The sequence below is a fragment of the Lonchura striata genome, chromosome 12 (genome assembly GCF_050655825.1).
Source record: "Lonchura striata isolate lonStrDom1 chromosome 12, ASM5065582v1, whole genome shotgun sequence".
Taxonomy (NCBI): domain Eukaryota; kingdom Metazoa; phylum Chordata; class Aves; order Passeriformes; family Estrildidae; genus Lonchura; species Lonchura striata.
This window is the reverse complement of record NC_140714.1, coordinates 4,880,816-4,897,806: the sequence shown is the minus strand read 5'-3', so window position 1 is coordinate 4,897,806 and position 16,991 is coordinate 4,880,816. Positions and strand designations below refer to the sequence as shown.

Here is a 16,991-nt window from a genome sequence, read left to right as displayed (position 1 = left end):
TCAGCAAAGCTTTAAAATCATCCACATCCAGCAAGGCTTCACACCTTTAATGCTCTGAATTCCATGAGAAGTCTTTTGGAAGGAGCAAACCTCTCTCCCCAGTTCTCTTCTTTCCTTCCTCCCAGGATAAACCCTTTTGTTCAGGCCTGGGTGCTACTGGAAATATCCCAGTGTGACACCAGGGATTTGGTCCCAGATGCACTGAACTGTGCATGTTATTTCCATGAGCTCCTGGCAGGGTAACTATATAAAATTAAACTTCACTGGCAGATGAATAGCTCCAAAAGGTATTTTATAGGCAGGAAAAAAACACCTATATTGATGCATCCAGTGATGAGAGAAAGGAGAACCATTTTCACTACATAAATGGCCAGCACACAGCCTTAAACCTGCAGTTTGAAAAATGAGAAATTGGACTGAGGCACATCATTAGTACATAGATTATAAAAACTGGCTCATTTATTCCTGAAACAGGCATACCACAGCGGCTCAGGCAGTCAGAGCACTGAAGAAAATAATATAGATAATAAAAAGCAAAATTCCCTCTCCCAGAAGGCAATGCTGTCCCTTTGTACACTGACTTCACAAAGCCTGTGCCCTGAGGGCATCCCAAAATGCTTCCATCCTGCTTTTGGCAGTGGCACAGAGGCAGCAGCTCTGCTTTCCAGGTGCACAAACCTGGATCTTTGAAGGATTCCATGTTCAAATCCCTACCTGAACTGCACTTAACCACCCATTAAAGCATCACCACTAATTTCTTGCAAAGGTTCTGTTTTTTTAATCCAAACTTCTCTTCTGTAACTCATAAGCCTGTAAGAGATATCAAAGCTTAATACTGAGCCCCTACACTTCAGGTTTTCATTGGCATTTAAGTGGGTTTTTTCCTTTGGTTCTGAAGGCATTTAGGATCAGCTCCTCAGATCAGCACTGCTTCACTGACTTTGGTACAACCAGCCAGCTTATGTCTGGCCCTGAATGTGCACAGCCTGATCAAAATTTGAAATCACATGCAAGAATGTCTTGCAATAAGGAGCTGCCCTAGCCAGGCACATCTCAGGAAAATAAAAGCCTTTGCCTGTCCTTCTGGAAGGAAGGGGCCTGCATGCAGCTGGGGGGAAGAGGGAAAAAGTTATAATGGTTTAAATGACCTCAGAGTTTCCTGGTGTGTCTGTTGGGAGAGCAAAGCTTCATCATGTTCCAGCACTTGGAGCCACTTAGAACTTGAAGGAATAAGCAGGAAAATAACAGACAGAACTTTGGGGCTATACCAGCACTGCTGGGGGAGCTTTTTAAACAATCTGCACAGATCTCCAAAAACATCATGATGCACATTCTGGGGAGCCTGTCTGCAACCCACAGGTCTGCCCTGACCAGTGTGGGTGCCATCACTCCGTGTCCCATGGTGGGAGGTGCTCAGGTGAAACTGATGGATGAGGATTGGAAATGCTCCACTGTCCCACCAGTGAAGATCTGAGGAAGGGAAGCATTGCTCCAACCCACTGGCACATCCCACCCCGCTGTGTGCCTCCCCAGCAGCTCCTCTGCCTCCGAGCAGAGCAGCCCTCCCCTCTGCACTCACTGATGCCTCCTGCAATGCCCAGTGGGTCAGCTCTGGGTCCAAAATCTCGTGTTTCCCCAGTCTCTGCTCACACCAGCCATGGCAGCCAGTGGGTTCCTGCCACAACACCACAGTCTGGCTCACACAGACACAAAAAACCTGCAGTGATCCCTTTGAGGGCAGTGGCAGGGCTCCCACCAGCTTTATGGGGGCAGACCATGTCTCCAGACATACTGCCTCTCCTTCCTAATCTTCAAGCCATAAAGAAGCCTTTGGCTGAAGTCCTGTCTCCAGTGTAGTCAATTAATTTTGCCATTAATTTTAATAGGGTCAGGGTTTTGCCTTAAATCATTTGTTATCTCACTATTAACCTTTAACAGGAGCCAGTATCTGCTTAATGTTAAATAGCCAGTGATGCTCCACAGTGGCTGGCTACAACTTTCATCCTCTGAGCCCTGGCAAAGCATCCTGTAGAACCAACCAGGTGACTCCAAGTGCCACCCCCATCCCTCCCAAGGACTGCAGAGGCCACCTGGGCTCTGCACACTCCTGAGATGTTTGCCCACAGCAACTGCAGGGGCTCTGCAGCAGAATTCCCAGGATATTCTCTTTCTCAGGACCAGGCAGGGACAGACATTTAAAGCCATAACTGAATGACATGCACAGAAATGTTTTAAGATGAGACAGGCTGGAGAAAAGTGCCAGCTTTGCACTTTGATGTCCCTTTGATGATGCTCTACATGGAAATGTTGGCTCTGCTGAAGTTTGGCAATGAGCTGGAGATAAAACACAGTGCCTGGAACAGGGGGCTCAGAGGCTGCCTGGGTTGCATGGCACCTTCCTAAAATAGCCATGAGAGCTGAAGATAGGATGAAAAAACTGGCTCCTGCAGAGCATCAACTGACTTTCATGTAAGCCCCACCAGCTGAGCCAGTGAAAAAGTCTGGCACAGGAACAGCCCAAGTGCTCTCCCTCACTGCAGGCACTCTGGCTTGGCCAACAGACTTTCCATGCAACCTTCCTTTTCCCCATTTATTCTATTATTCCTCATTGCAGGGGATGGCAGATCTAAGAGACTCTTTTATTCACTCTGTTGATGGCTTGTATGGGATGACAGGCACAGACTCTTGGGGTCATCAGAAAGATCCCACTCACCAGAGCAGGCTGTGGGGCTCTAAATCTCATCCTCTTCTCCCAAAATCCTCAGAAATAATGATGAGCATGCTGTAATAAGACTCCCAAAAAACTGAACAAAACCAAAGAACAGCGATAAATTAAAATCCAGGAAACAAATTAATTCAATCTTCCTCAAAATGACAAATCCAGTAACTCAGCCAGGAGCTAAAGCCCTTTGCCAAGAGCAAAATATAAGCAGCAGAATCGCAGCTTCTTTCTCCCAACCAGGAGTGTGCAATGTAAAAAACTCACCCCTCTCCTCCCCATGAGGAGATCTTGCAGTGTGGCTGTGTTTCCTGATGGCTTTTTCCTGTACTTGCCTTTGCTCCATTCCCCATGGGGATGCAGGGGCTGTTCTCTGTGCACCAGCACAGGGCTGAAAGCACTCAAGTGCACAGGCAGCATCAGCCCCACTGCAGGAAGCAGAGGGAAGAACTGCTGCTAAAGCCTGGCTCTGCTGGCCCCAGAGCTTCCAGCTGCCAAGCAGCACCCAGCCAGCATTTCACCTCCCCTGGCACTGCCAAAGGCCACAGGATCTCTCTGGCAGTGTCATGACAGACGCTGAATCCCTCTGACAGAGGGGGAGAGGTTGGCTATTCTCACCTTTATTGCAGGAGCATTCTCCTTAAATGTGTCTGAAGCTGAAAAACTGAACAGGTCATGGCATTCCAGGGGTGCTGGCATTCCATTCCTGCCACTTTGCAATGCATTTAAAACAACAGTGACAAAAGAACAGGCAGGCAACTCTACAGCTAATGCTATTAAAAAAAAAAAAAAAAAAAACAACAACAAAAAAAAAACCAAACAAAAAAAAACACCCATCTGGAAAATTAATAGGAAACAATCAGTAGAAATCTGCCACAAATATCAAGTCAATGAAATCCAACATCTGCTTTCCTTGGCAGCACACAGCCAGTAAATTCATGTCTGCTGGAGACACACTTATCTCCAGCAGTGCTGAGACACTGCAGGCAGGTCATTACTGCACACAGCCCACAGGGGTGGTTTGTTCCAGTGCAACCTCCTGGGAATTCAGGGGGAAAAGGTCTCCTGTGGGATCAGAGTGCTTTCCTGATGCTACCTGACACAGCAAATGCAGGGGCTGCCCATGAAGGAGCACTGCCTGGAGGCAGCAGCATCCACTTTCCCTAAACAAGCATTGCCCACAGTGGGGCAGGACTGGCCTCCTGCCCTCCTGTGACCTGTCCTGAGCTTTGCTCCTCAGCCAGGAGGCAAAGCAGTTAAGCTCCAGCTTCTTTGCTTAAGTCTCTACAACACCAATCTCAGGGTTTGTTCTGTGCAGAGCTTCTGGTAACTCCTGAGTTTTACCTCACCCCAGAAGCCATCCTTGGCTCACTCGAACAAACTCAGCTTTCCCTGTTACAGGAATAGTTACAGAAGACAAAAAAAGAACCTTACAGAAGAGTAGTTTCACATCCCTGGAGACCCACACTCCACCCTTGATGCCTTTTTGCCTCTCCCCAGGCCTGAAGCTCTCCCCCATTTCTGATGGCTTTCCACTGGATGCTCCTCTGTCCCCTCCAGCACCTCCCTGCTCACCCCCGAGTTGGGTTTTTGAGGGAAGACTCCCAAAGCAGGAGACACACGAAGAGCAAGCCCTGACCAAATAATTGCCATCCCCTCCAGGCACCATCTCATTCTCTAAAGTCATCTTGAGTCTCTTCTTCTCCTGCCCCATGCAGGTCCCTACACCCAGCATCTCTCCCTGGACTTTTCCAGCCACTCGTGCTTGGCAACAGCCCCTCAGGAAACCCGAGATGCCAGCCTTGGACAGAGACCAGGTAAGAAGGAGATGAAAAATAATTTAAAAAGAAGGCCAAAGCACAAATCCTTTAAGCCTGCAACTCTTTAAAAAGATTGCAGAGGACAAATAAATAAACCAAGAGAAGTCACAATAGTGGGGTGGGCTGGGGCAGGCAGCGAGCAGCGTTTCTGTGGAGGCGAGGAGCCAACATTCCCAGTGCCAGCAGCTTGCCAGGCACTCAGGGGGCTGATCCACATGGTTCCACATTTCACTTTTAAAGCAAAACAAGTGCTTTGGATCAAAGGCTCTTTCTCAGCAGCCGTTGCCCCCTGGCTCTGTGTGCACTGCTGCATCTTCCCAAGGGTTTTTTAGGGGGTGAGAGAGGAGGGGACCTTATGAGGAGATATTTAATGGTTGCATGCTGAAAGGAGTTACTGTACCAGGCGCCAACCGCCTTTTCTCGGGACTCATGAATCTGTGCTTTGTTCAGGTTAAATCATATCTCAGAGCAGCCCATAAGGGTAATCTCTGAAAAGAGGTTTCTCTCTAAATTAGAGATCTTTGCTCCAGCTGCAGCAAAGTTTTCAGAATCCAGCTTGGATTTAGCCCTTTGCAGAAGTAGCCAAGGCAGAATTTACAACAAAGGGAGGAAAAAGCAGCTGTAAATGCTGGGATAAACAAACGGCCCCTTATCTCCTCAATGGAGTGTAAAAGACACAAAGAAATTTTTATGGACTGCTCCTTCAAGGTGAAGACATGAGCAAGCAGAAAGGTTTCTACCTACCCCATCCCAAACTTTCTCTGCTCTGTGCTGCTTTCTGGCTCTCCAGGGCTCACAGCTCCGAGCTCTGCATGATGTTTAACTCAGGACACACTGCAAGAGCACTAAATCACATTATCTGTCACTGCTAAGCATCAGAAATTAAAATACAGCCTCTTACCTCCACATTACACAGCCTGCTGGTTTAAATGGACTTGAGAAATCCAAGAAGTAATCCCAGTGTGCACACACTAAGCCTTCATGTTTTCTGTGCATCTGAGCTGGGGGAAGAAGGGAGACACGATCCCGGACTTCTTCCGTTGCCATATAATCTGAAGGAAATGACCTTCGTGTTTGTTGCTTTGATTACAGATTCAGAAACAAAAGCCCTTCCAGAGTGAGTCAGGGGACACAAGGGGTTGAAACGGGATTGTTAAAAATGGGAAAGCATTACAATTGTGGGTTGGTTTTTGGGTTGTTTTTTTGTTTTTTTTTTTCCTGTCTGTGATATTAACCCCTTTATTATAAAACAAAACTGAGCGAACAAGCAGGAGTTGCTGACCAAAGGCACAGCACAGGTGCCAGTTCTGGGGCAGGGAGACACCTCGGTGTGGGATGGTGATGCCTGTGCCACAGCAGGGGCTGAGGACCCCCATGCTGGCAGCTCTGTGCTCGCTGGGAGCTGCCATCAGCCCTCCCAGCTCCTCCACCCCACACACTCCTGGGACAGGAGGGGACTTTGTGCAAAAACTGGGCACAGCACTAAAACTTCAGGCCACCCCCAGTCTGAACCCCTTGGAGCAAGGCTGAGCCCTGTGGCAGCAGGACCAACGCGTCTGAAGGGATACAGGGACAGAGATAAGCAGAGCTCTCTGCTCAGCACAGCCACCCCAAAAACTGACACCTCCACTGAATCTCCCTGCAACAGACCCCCCAGGATCACCATCCCACTGGACTTCCCAAACTGCTCTCCAAAGCACTGCCCTGCTGCTCTGATGTGGGTGCTGCACCCTGGGGAGGGAACTGAGAGCATGGGCACAGTTCACATCCTTGGCCATCAACGTGAACTTGATCCTGTTCCACAGGAGTACACCTTGCTGCTGCTAGGGGAGTAAATCATCTACCTGCTGTTCTGCTGCTCCTTTGCAGGCTGTTCTCTGTGTGCCAAACACTGAGTTCTACTTTGACTCCCTGATTCCTTCCCCACTGGCACATCAACCCCCAAGGCTTCACACAGCCCCCGGCTCTGACGCAGCAGCACAAACTGTGGAACTGTGCCAGGCAGGGCACAGCCTCACACAGGCACAAAAACAGCTCTCCTCAAAGAAAACTCCAACAACTGACACTGCTCTCACTGGAAATGGAAAAAACAGAACAACAAAGAAGTGTGCACCCAAATCCAGGAAGCTGGAACTTCCAGAGCTCCAAGCTGACCTTCAGGTAGGTACACAAGAGGCACAAAGTCTCAAATTTACATATGCAGTTACTTCAAAAATCTGAAGGCTCTACACAGTTATTTATGCTCTCAACTTAGCAGTCACTATGCATACAGAGGACAAACTAATCCCAACCTGATTTTTTAAAATCCAGGGATCTATTTTAATAGAAAAAAAAAAATTAAGTTCAACACCTGGAACAAACTACTTTGCTTTTCCCACAATGAAAATGGGTCAAACTTCGGACAGCAACATCTCAGAGATGTGATTCCCTCTTCTCAGAGGTCCTGAGGCCACTTGGCCCAGCCAAAGTCCCCCAAACAGGTGACTCTGTGCCAGGTGTTTGAGGCCAACAAGAGGTTCCATGAAGCTGCAGAGCCTTCCCAGGAGAGAAACAGCCTGGTCCAGCCATCACAAGGGTGAGTCAGCCCTGCTCCCCTCCTCTCCCTAAACAACCATCAATCCAGACACCTCCAGGAGCAGCTACCCCAGACACCAGGGTGCTGTGAGGTGCCAGAGGTGTCTCACCCTCCTTGTTTAATTCAGAAGAACCAGCTTTGATCAAACAACCAGCCCTTAAATAGCTGCAGACAAAAGAGCTGTCTTTTTTCCCAAAGTTATTTTGTAAAAGGCAATGTTCTCATAGTCATGAGACCATAAAAGCCTTCCACTCTATGTCCAATATCACAGGTTTCATGAAAAAACCATAAGCTGGCCTCACATCAGGCAGGAGGGTGCCAGGTCAGGTCCAGCCAGCTGGTCCAGACTGCAGCAGCAACCTAAGAGGTGGCAGCGAGACAGTTTTGGGATAGTATTTCAGAGCAACAAACTTGCATTTGTCTCCAAAACAGACTCCAAAGCCCCAAAAATAAGATGGAAAATAGACAGTGAGTCATGTTTCCTTAGAGAAATGATGTGAAGGTTACCTGGGTGGTGCCAGCTTCTGCCCTGCTGGGATAACCACAATGACAGGAATAGCTGGAGGAGGGACAGCACAGCTCCTCGGAGGATCTGTGGCTTCCAAACAAACACAGACTAGGGCTGCATAATTCAGCTGTACAGAGAATTTAGTTTAACTGAGAAAAATTAGAGTTTAAAAGAAATACAGCCCACCTGTAAGAGGTAGGAAGCTGCTGGAGTTGAGCACAGGGAAATTCTGCAACTCTAAGGCACGAATGAGCCGAGTTTGGGGACAGCAGTGCCACAACCCTTCACTGAAGGGTGACACTAGAGGGAATGCAGCACACCCCAGCCCCCCCAGCAAGGTGAACAGATGCACTGAGCTTGAAACAAGAGAGGAATTACTGCCACTTTCACTACAGCTTAACAAACACCACCCTGCTCCAAACCTCACACCCTCTGCCCTGCCCACATCTCCCTGCCCAGAAACCAGTGGCCCAACCAAAGGTGAAGCCAGGATGCTCAGGAAGCAGCACAGCACCAGCAGTGCCATGGGTGGAAGTGCAGGGACTTCTCCAGCACCATTCCCAGCTCTGCTGGCACCACACTCCTGTGCCTGATGGCCAGCAGGGAGATGCACCTAGGGCACCCATCCCCAGGACAGCACCTACCCCACATCAGCTGGAAAAGCAACAGAAACATCACAATCTTAACCCTAGCATTGCTTGAACTGTCAAGGATGACTTTTAATGGCTAAATCCAGCACATTCAAACTTTTCTCAGCTTTTTGGTGACACTTGCTCTCCCCATCTCCTTCCCCAACACACCACTGCTGCATGTTTAAATGAATGACAGATCAATTAGTGGGGAAAAGTGTACATGTGTATTTGTGTGTGGGAGGGTATTTAAGCTAATATATTCCAGCACTGATGGTTTTATCCTCTTTGCAGTCTCTGAGAATGAACTGGCCTCCATCTGTACAGAAGATTAGTAGAATTACTAATCACTAATTATGACTCAGAGGTTTTAAGAGCAATGCAGACTGTACAAGGGGTGGCCTGATTTTCAGAAAATGAGGGGACAAAGATAGCACAGTGTTATTTTAAGCACATGGGCAGTCCATCCAAGATCACAAAGCACTGCCAGCAAAAGGGGTGACAGAGAGACAACCACTCAGGAGGATGAAAATGAAGCTTGGAAAAACCAGCACGTGCCTGAAACACTTTTAATTTACCTTTCCATACAGTTTCTGTCCAGTCAGAGCAAGCTGGCCAGCCTCTCTGCAAAGGCCAGAATGGAGATTTCTCCAGGCAAGCTCATACAGGGATACCTTTGTGCAGGACTTGCTGCCTCTGAGAAGTGGCGCCAGCGACATTCGAAATCGAACGTATTTTGTGAGCTGCGTCACATCGAAGAGGAAAAATATTTACACAGGCCCGAGTGGTTTGTGAATAGAAGGCACTGTTTGAAACTGGCACCGTGACACCCCAAAGGAAATGAGATGAAGTTCACAGTCTGGTTGTGAAGTTTGTCAGTGAGGGAAGAGGGAGAAGCCATAAAAAAGAAATCATATTTTTGTTTGAATCAACTCTCTCCAACAGAAAACGCTGTATCATGAGCTCAGCTGGAAATGTGTCTGGCAGAGAGCTCTGGAAAGCTGCTGTTGGAAGCGTGCAGAGCCAAGTTTAACTCTAAGATGTCAGGAGGCAGTGCCCCAAAGTCCCAGCCATGGGGACACCTCCCCATGCCAGCTTTGGGCACAACAGGACTTTCAGCAGTGCCAAAGCTCTGCAGGTGACAAATGAGCAGCACCACTGCATTAGATCAGATCCCTTCAAAAAGAAAAACAGCTGGATAAAAGCAGCCAGAGCAAAGCTTTTCCAAGGTAACCAGTAATCCCCAGTGCACAAGTTGAAAACTTTGAAGGAACACACACACATATTCAGCATCCTCTAAAAAGGTTTTGAAGCTCCCTTTGCAAAGCCCTGACCTGTAAGAACACCTGAGATGCTTCTGCTGAGCATCACTCCTGGGATCTGTCTGGTGTGGAACAAAGTTCTGCCCTGACAACGCAGCCCCAGCTTTGTGCTCTCCCTCTCCACTCCAGCACTGCTTTTCATCATTGTGAAAAGAGAAAGGCAAAAAGGCACCTCAATTTGTTGTCAGCATTTTTCATAATGGAAAGTTAAGGTGTGGTAGCAGAGGAAGCATGGTGCTCACTGTCCAAACCAACTACGTTAGCACTGGAGGAAACAGAAGTCAGCCACTTCCTCTCCCACCCCAGGTACCATGGGCCAGACACACGTACAAAGCTGATTTCTTCTGCTTCATCAGCAACATTTTTTCACTTCATACAGAGGAAATGACCTTCCAGAGGTTAAAAAGCCCTTTGTCCAAAAGACCCATATGAAAAGTTTACACTGTTATGCCATAGTTTATCAGCTAATTACTGTGCAATTGGTAATTTCAGTTACTCCTGAACTGCTTCATCACAGAGATGCTCCTGTATCTGGCTGTACATCCAGCAGATCAATCACAACACACCATTGTATTCAGCAGGGAGTTTGGGAACAGTTTTCCCAATTTCTTTAAAACTTAGCATGGAGCAGACTGACTGACACACATTTAACCCTGACTCTAAACCATTCACTTGACCAGTTTGTGATTTATAAGAGTTATCTGCATCAGTAAATAGACTGTGATGCCATGTCTCATTCCTGCTTAACCATACTGAGGAATCACTGTGTTGTGGGATGTACTGGAGGCAACTGGCATTGATACCTCAGAGGAAAACTTCATGTCAATACCCCAATGAAAGCCAGGCCAGTGATAATGCAGGTAATGAAACACAGGATAAATGCTGATTCTAGAAGTCTTTGGCTTTGCAGCTGCTTATTAACCTCATTTATATAAAAATTTCACTTGGTTTTACTGCCCTATAATTAAATCTAAGACAGGTGGCCTATAAACCCAGCATGTGGAGGGTCCTGCAGAAAGCTTTTTTTGGGAATAGTATCAGGACACCTAGAAATGCCATGTTGTCCCATCTCAGGCATTAGGAGGGGCTCTGGGAAGAACCCCCCAAAACCACAGCACTATGTGCCAGAGCTCCACAACAAAATACAGCCCTCAGTCCTTTCTCTGGTAGGAAATGGGAACCCTTGAGTAAATGTTTCTATGCCAAATTCTCATCCAGGAATTTTCCCAAGCCCTAACAACCCCAATAATTCATCCTGACTTGCTGCTGTTAGAAAAAAAGACCTGTGCCAGCTTTTCTATCAGCTGTCTCTGCAGATCTGTTATTTCTAGGACAGGCTTTAAACGCTCCCTGCTATGGACAAGACAATGTTCCCTGGCACACAACCCAAGGGCTCAGAGAGTCAACTCTCACACTGCACAGCCCCTCCCCTCGAGAGGATTTGGGGTTATTTCAGAGTGAAACGGGACACCCCAGCAGTGCTTTGGCTCACAACCTCCTCCAGATGAATGGCTCCGGGCAAGTAGGACAGCCCTTCTCTTTTGGCAGGTGGGACAGATGATGGAAAGCATCCTGGAGCAGGGATCAGCTTGGGGAAGTGCCTGGGTTAGGGGTGAAGTCGCTGTGCCAGTGAGCAGGTGAAACAACAGGTAAAACCTTGGGAAAGGTTTCCCACAAACACAGGCCAGAAACAGAAAGGCTAAGGAGAAGGTGACTGACAAAGGCTGGTTTGTGCTTGCTGGGGTGGGTTTTAGTTGTGCTTAAAGCTGCTAAGGCAGGTAAGGGCTTTATGCTGGCAGAGAGGATTTGAGCCTGTCCTGCCAGCCCCGTGACCACCTCTGCACCTGCCAGCTCCCAAACACAGCTGGGACCCTGCTCAGACACACAAAGGGGTTCGTGGCTTCTCTGTGCTGCAGCTCAAGCTCAGATCTCCCACCAGGCTACCACACATTTTGTATTTTAAGAAGGTTAAAAAATCCCCCTCTCCACAAGAACACATGCAGCACCCCAAGGAGAAGGAATCCGACTTGCTTTCCTTTCTCCACAAAAATGTACTGATGATTAAATAGAGACTTACTGGCAGCATCCAGCTCACACAAAAATAGCCACTGGCTCACAAAATGTGACTCCCAAATACTGATCAAAGCAAACTCAGGTTTCCAGGGCTGATCAGCAGCACAAGTGCCTGCCACCTCAGCCTTCCCTGCACGTCCCTTGCATGCAGCTCAGTGGACTAAGTTCTGCCTGGTGTCCTGGTCTGTCACATCATGCACAGTCCAGGGAATCCTCAGAGAGGGGAAAAGCCCACATTTAGACAAAAGAATTTCTATATGAAACCTATGGTATTTTTCATATCTGGAATATGAATGTAAAGGAGCTACAGAAATGAGCCTTCTCTGTGAAGCCAATGTGGAAATGTTAAGCACCTCTCCAGGAGTTAATTTTAATAAGAACACAGGGCAAAAAGGTGTTTTCATGTGGCTGCAATACCTACAGGACCTCTGGGGAAAAATCTGAGTGGACAAATAGCATCCCTGGCAGGTAGGAGTGCCCTTTGTAGAAAGAACAGGGGAACAGAGGAAAACGATTTGCTCAAGACAATGCAGGATCTGTAATAATGATGGGACACAAAATCTCACACCCAAGAGTAGAGTCCTGTCCCACAGACATTGCAATATCCACTTCCTCAGAGAAACAGCCCCATGGAGTGCTCTGCACTGCTTCTGTTGCTCCTGTGCTGCTCCACTGGGCCTGAGGTATAGAAATGTAACCCAGGGTGGCTCAGAGTTCCTCCCTGTATGCAAGGGTCACCCAGCCACTGTCTCTAGCTGTTTCCATAGCTTGAAGTACTTTAAAAAATTAAGAAAACCAATTTGATTCAGGCTCTTGCAGGACTCTGCTATCTGAGCAGTCGGGTGACATTTAATGCTGTGTGCTCAGTCCTGCACTCAGTGGACTCAGCCAGAGGTTTGAGCAGCTGAGAGCCAAGACTTCAGCACAAAAAGCAAATTGTTACACAACCCAAGAAGGAAGAGCTGCAGGGCATTCCTTCAGCCATCTCACTTTAATACACCCCAAATTACCACTAGCAAATTCCTGATGTTAAAATGTGAGAGTTGCTTTGCTCCTGCCAGGTTTCACCTCCCAGGGAAGACTCTCAGAGCAGCAAGTGGGGAGCAACAGGTCCCCAGCAGGACAAGTTGTGGGCAGAGGGGAAGGGGCACTCCCTGTCCACTTCCTGGGCTCAAGGTCTGCCTGGTAGGATGAGAGAAGGACCAGTCTTCTCTTTTCACCCATTTTCACATCCCCACTTTTCAGACACATGTCAGTGATGCTTTTTCATAAAGAAAAGACAAAGCAACCGCTAGGACACAGTAAGCTTAGGCAGAGATACAGCTACAGTTTGTATGGAAAAAAAATCTCTTTTCACTTCAAGCCAACCATCAGTATATGGCAGCTGAACAGGCTGAATACAGCTGTTGTCTGAGCTGGTGCTCATCGAGCCTTTATTCCAGCCCTGGAGGGATGGGCTTGTACCTCCATGGGGATGCAATGGAGAGGGAAGGCAGTCTAAGCTGAATGGACCCTGAAAATAACACCCACACAGCACAGGCGTAGCTGGATTTTACTTAGAGAGGAAGAAGAGAGTCAGAGCTGCATCCCACCACATCCCTACAGGTCAGTAAAGGTGAGCAAAGGAAGAGCAATGACACTTTTACTCCTGCATTCCCTAAGTAGTCATGATCCACATCCACAGTGACACCTGTGTCAGACACATCACACAGTGTTGCCACACATGGTCTGCCCAGGACACATTCAAGCACTGGTACATCTACCACTGTAAAGCTGCTCTCCCACTCCTGAGCCTACCCTAAAGCTAAATACCAACAGATCGCTTTAGGATTAAACAGGCACAGCTGTCCTTAGCTGTGGCATGACTTTCCCATGGAGGTTGCATCCTGGTGCCTCTGGAGACTGTTTGCTACGAGCTGTGTCATTCTCTGTATTGCAACACACCAAGGAGAGGGGAGAAGCTGCTTTGAAACATTCACCCTGATGTAGCAAACACACGAAACGAGGCTGAGAGCAGGCACGCAGCACAAGTTCACATGCAAGACAGAAACCCATACGCACAGAAATAAATAACTGCTAGCAAAAACAGACTCGAGAAAGAGTGACACCACCCTCGCTGCAACTGGATACCACAATGGGTGCAAGTACAGGGCTGTGTTTAAGGAGAGCCCCCCAGTTGCCATTCCAGGACCCACTGCATCCCTCCCAAGCAGCAATCCCTCCGTGCCATGCAAAGAACTATCACGTTACAAGCTGCCACTATTCAGTGACACAAACAGCAGAAAAAGCCACGGCCAGTCTCTCCCATGGGAGCACAGAGAGCAGCTCCTGGAGCTCCAGATCCCAAGGGTGACAGCAGCAAGAGGGGGTCCCGGGGGCGTTATATGGGGGGCAGCTGGCTGCCAAAACACTTGTAGATTGACTGATAAAACATCCTTGGCACAGAAAACATCTCCCCCAAACCCTGAATGCAGGCACTTTGAAAGCAACACCAGGACCAGCTCAGGATGCTCTGAGCACCTTCCCAGCGCTGCCTCGCCGCTCTTCACCCCACCGCAGCGCGGAGCAACCATCCCGCAGAAACAACGCGCAGGGGAGCAGGTGCGGGGACGCCGTTCCAAGGAAAAGCTGGGACGCTGAGCTGTTTTTTTTTTTTTCCTTTTTTTACCTGGTAGACATCGCGGAGGCCACACCAGGCTCGCAGCGCCTGGCGGCACGCCCGCAGCCGGGCCGCGTACCACCGCCGCAGCGCTGCCACCGTCACCGTCCAGAGCAGGCGGCTGCCGCCGAGCAGCAGCTCCTCCACGCCGCACATCAGCACCGAAGCCATCAGCCGCTCCGCTGGCAACACGCACCCGCTGTCGCTGCCTCGCTCAGACGCCTGGCATGAGGCTGCCCGGCTTTATTCGGCGGGGCAGGGCTGCTGCGCTCAGCCCCGGGGTCAAGGCTTGAAACAAACTCCGCTTTCACGGCGCTTCCTGGGCAGGTTCCCAGGCATGCCCCGGCTCCTGACGCCCAGCCAGCGGCTGCACTAGCTCAGCCCTCCCAGCAGCTCACACAGCAGCCTTGTCCTTAGCAGCTTATATAAAGCTCTGTTAAGCTCCACTAGCTGCCACTATGTTTTCTAATTAAATGTTAACCCTTTTGCCATGTGCGCCGACAACAAGCCCGTTTAGATGCTGCAGAAGGAGAGGAAGGCGCTCGCTCAGCGCTGCCGCGCTTCAGTGAGCTGGGCAGGCGCTGCACACGCGAATCCCGAGCTATCTGCCTCCAACACCTCATTATCCGCTATACAGGGAACAAAGCTGCCGTTCTCTCGCGGCTGAGCCCGTGCTCAAATTATACAGTAGAAATCCTGCTTGAAAAAGGCACTTCTGGGGAGCAGCAAGTGGAGGAAAGCGGGGGGGTAGGAGGGGAGGGTGGCGAATCAGTCCTGCAGAAATAGAATAGCTTGGAAGAGACCTTAAAGTCCCTATTGTCCCAAACCCCCTGCTATGGGCAGGGACACCTTCCACTAGACCAGGTTACTCGGAGCCCCATCCCACCTGGCTTTGAGCACAACTTGTGCCAGTGCTTCACAGTACAACAGATGCACTAACTTCTCTTCCACCTCTAATTGTGGCAGATACCAACAGCACAAAGCCATCCCCCTGTTCAACACTTCCCCCTTGGTTCTTGCATCATATGGGTAAAACACCCGAAACGTGCTTAAGAGATGATTAAACTCTACTCTTAACTAACTCCATTAACACAGCACTTGCTGCATGAGAAAAACAAAGCTGGGCATTGTGGCCGAGCTCTTCACAACAGCCCGCAGCAAATAAACACTGCAATAATAACCCACAAGAGACTCCAGCCTTGCCTCGAGACAGCTCAAAATTAAACAGCACCCTGCCCTTCTGGGGTTTAAAGTGTTAAAGCTCCCAAGCCGAACCTTCCATTTGAGCGCTCTTCCCTATTACAAGCTAAGGGAGGATGGAAGACAAAGGATGATTAATGTTTTTTAAAACCCCCTCCTCAGAGGACTGGACACTTTCTAAGCTTTTTGGGACAGAAGCTGCGTGCTACCATCAGCACCTTGTTGAAGAAACTATTCAAGGAGCAGGTTTTTGGCTAAAATCTTCAGCAAGGCTGACCTGTAAGAGTAAACTCTTGTGCAGTGCAGTGAATGGAAAGCAGCAGGAACAGCCTGCACACAGGCTGGGTGGGAGAGCTAAATCCCACCAAGCTTCTCCAAGGGCACTGCCAGTCTGTCCCAAATATCCTCACAGGAGGAAGACACCTGCGTACCCACAGCACAGTGGAAGCATTCACAAACCCCACTTCATTCCTTATTAATCAACCTGCTCGGATCTGCAGGAGCTCGTGAGCGCTGCTGTGGCAGCTGGGTGATGTAATTCTGCAGACAGATGACTGCCTGCCTGTTTGAGACAGCCTTTGGACCTGTGTCTCCAAGATCTCCCTCTTCTCTTTCATGCATAACAGAGTGAAAGCAGCCCTGGTCCTCTGGGTGCTGGCATCCCTTGGCTGTGCTGTTGCCAGGGGTTTTGGTCACTCCAAGTCTTGCTTTCACATGGGGAAAACAATGACCATATTTCAAATGGGTATGAAGCTGCTAAAAAGTGAGCCCAAGCAGAGGAGGAGGAGATGGCTTCTTGTAACAAGAGATAAACAAAGATTTGGGCTCTGCATTGAAATCTGGCATCCATATTCCCTCTCCAAGGGTTTTAGCATCCCATGGAATTACTTAGAGCACGTAGCCACAAAAAAATCTTCCTCCTCCTCCTCCAGTGCTGCCCACCACTGTGTTTAGAGGACTTTGACAGCAATCCACAGGTACCAAGTAGAAAAGGTTTCCCTCTTCCACTGACAAATATCCATGGGGTTATTCCAATAACCTGAGCCAGTACCACTGCCAGGCTTGGCAGCAGGGAGTTGCCATTCCCTCACAGAACACTGCTCTGGAGAGGAATCAGCCAGGAAAATCTCCAATGGCATCCATTCACTGCAATCAAGTCATATCCAAATTTAAACACAGAGATAAAAAAAAAAATCCAGTTTTCAAGTGCCATTTCTGAAAGAAAAGGACCCTTGTAGCTAAAGAAACAGTGCAGGGAACTGTCCTGCGCCAGGAAAATCCAACCAACCCACTAGGAAAAGTTTACGTGGTTTTCTGCTCTGCCTGCTGCCCTCAGTGCCTTTTTGTTTTGCCTGTTTTCCCCCATTACCTAAATAGATTGAAAAATAAGGATGATGATTTTCCCTTTTAACAGAGCAGAGCAGATTTGCGCTAGGTTTCTTTTGGTTTTGGATTTGTTTGCATGTTTGGTTTTTTTCAATTCCTC

At 48.7% G+C, this 16,991-nt stretch overlaps 1 protein-coding gene across 5 annotated transcripts in view; it reads right to left on the bottom strand.

The window, feature by feature from the left end:
- FRMD4B (FERM domain containing 4B) overlaps positions 1-16,991 on the bottom strand; it is a 125,961-nt gene that overhangs the window by 65,011 nt on the left and 43,959 nt on the right. The window contains exon 1 of one of the 5 annotated variants that reach the window (XM_021550798.4): positions 14,315-16,862. The exons of 3 other annotated variants lie outside the window; for them this stretch is intronic. In XM_021550798.4, coding sequence (XP_021406473.3) covers positions 14,315-14,476 — 162 coding nt within the window. In that variant the 5' untranslated portion in view covers positions 14,477-16,862. Of the gene's footprint in view, positions 1-5,440; positions 5,533-14,314; positions 16,863-16,991 lie in introns of those variants that run through there. One more of the 5 variants, XM_085590307.1, reaches the window with a different exon arrangement.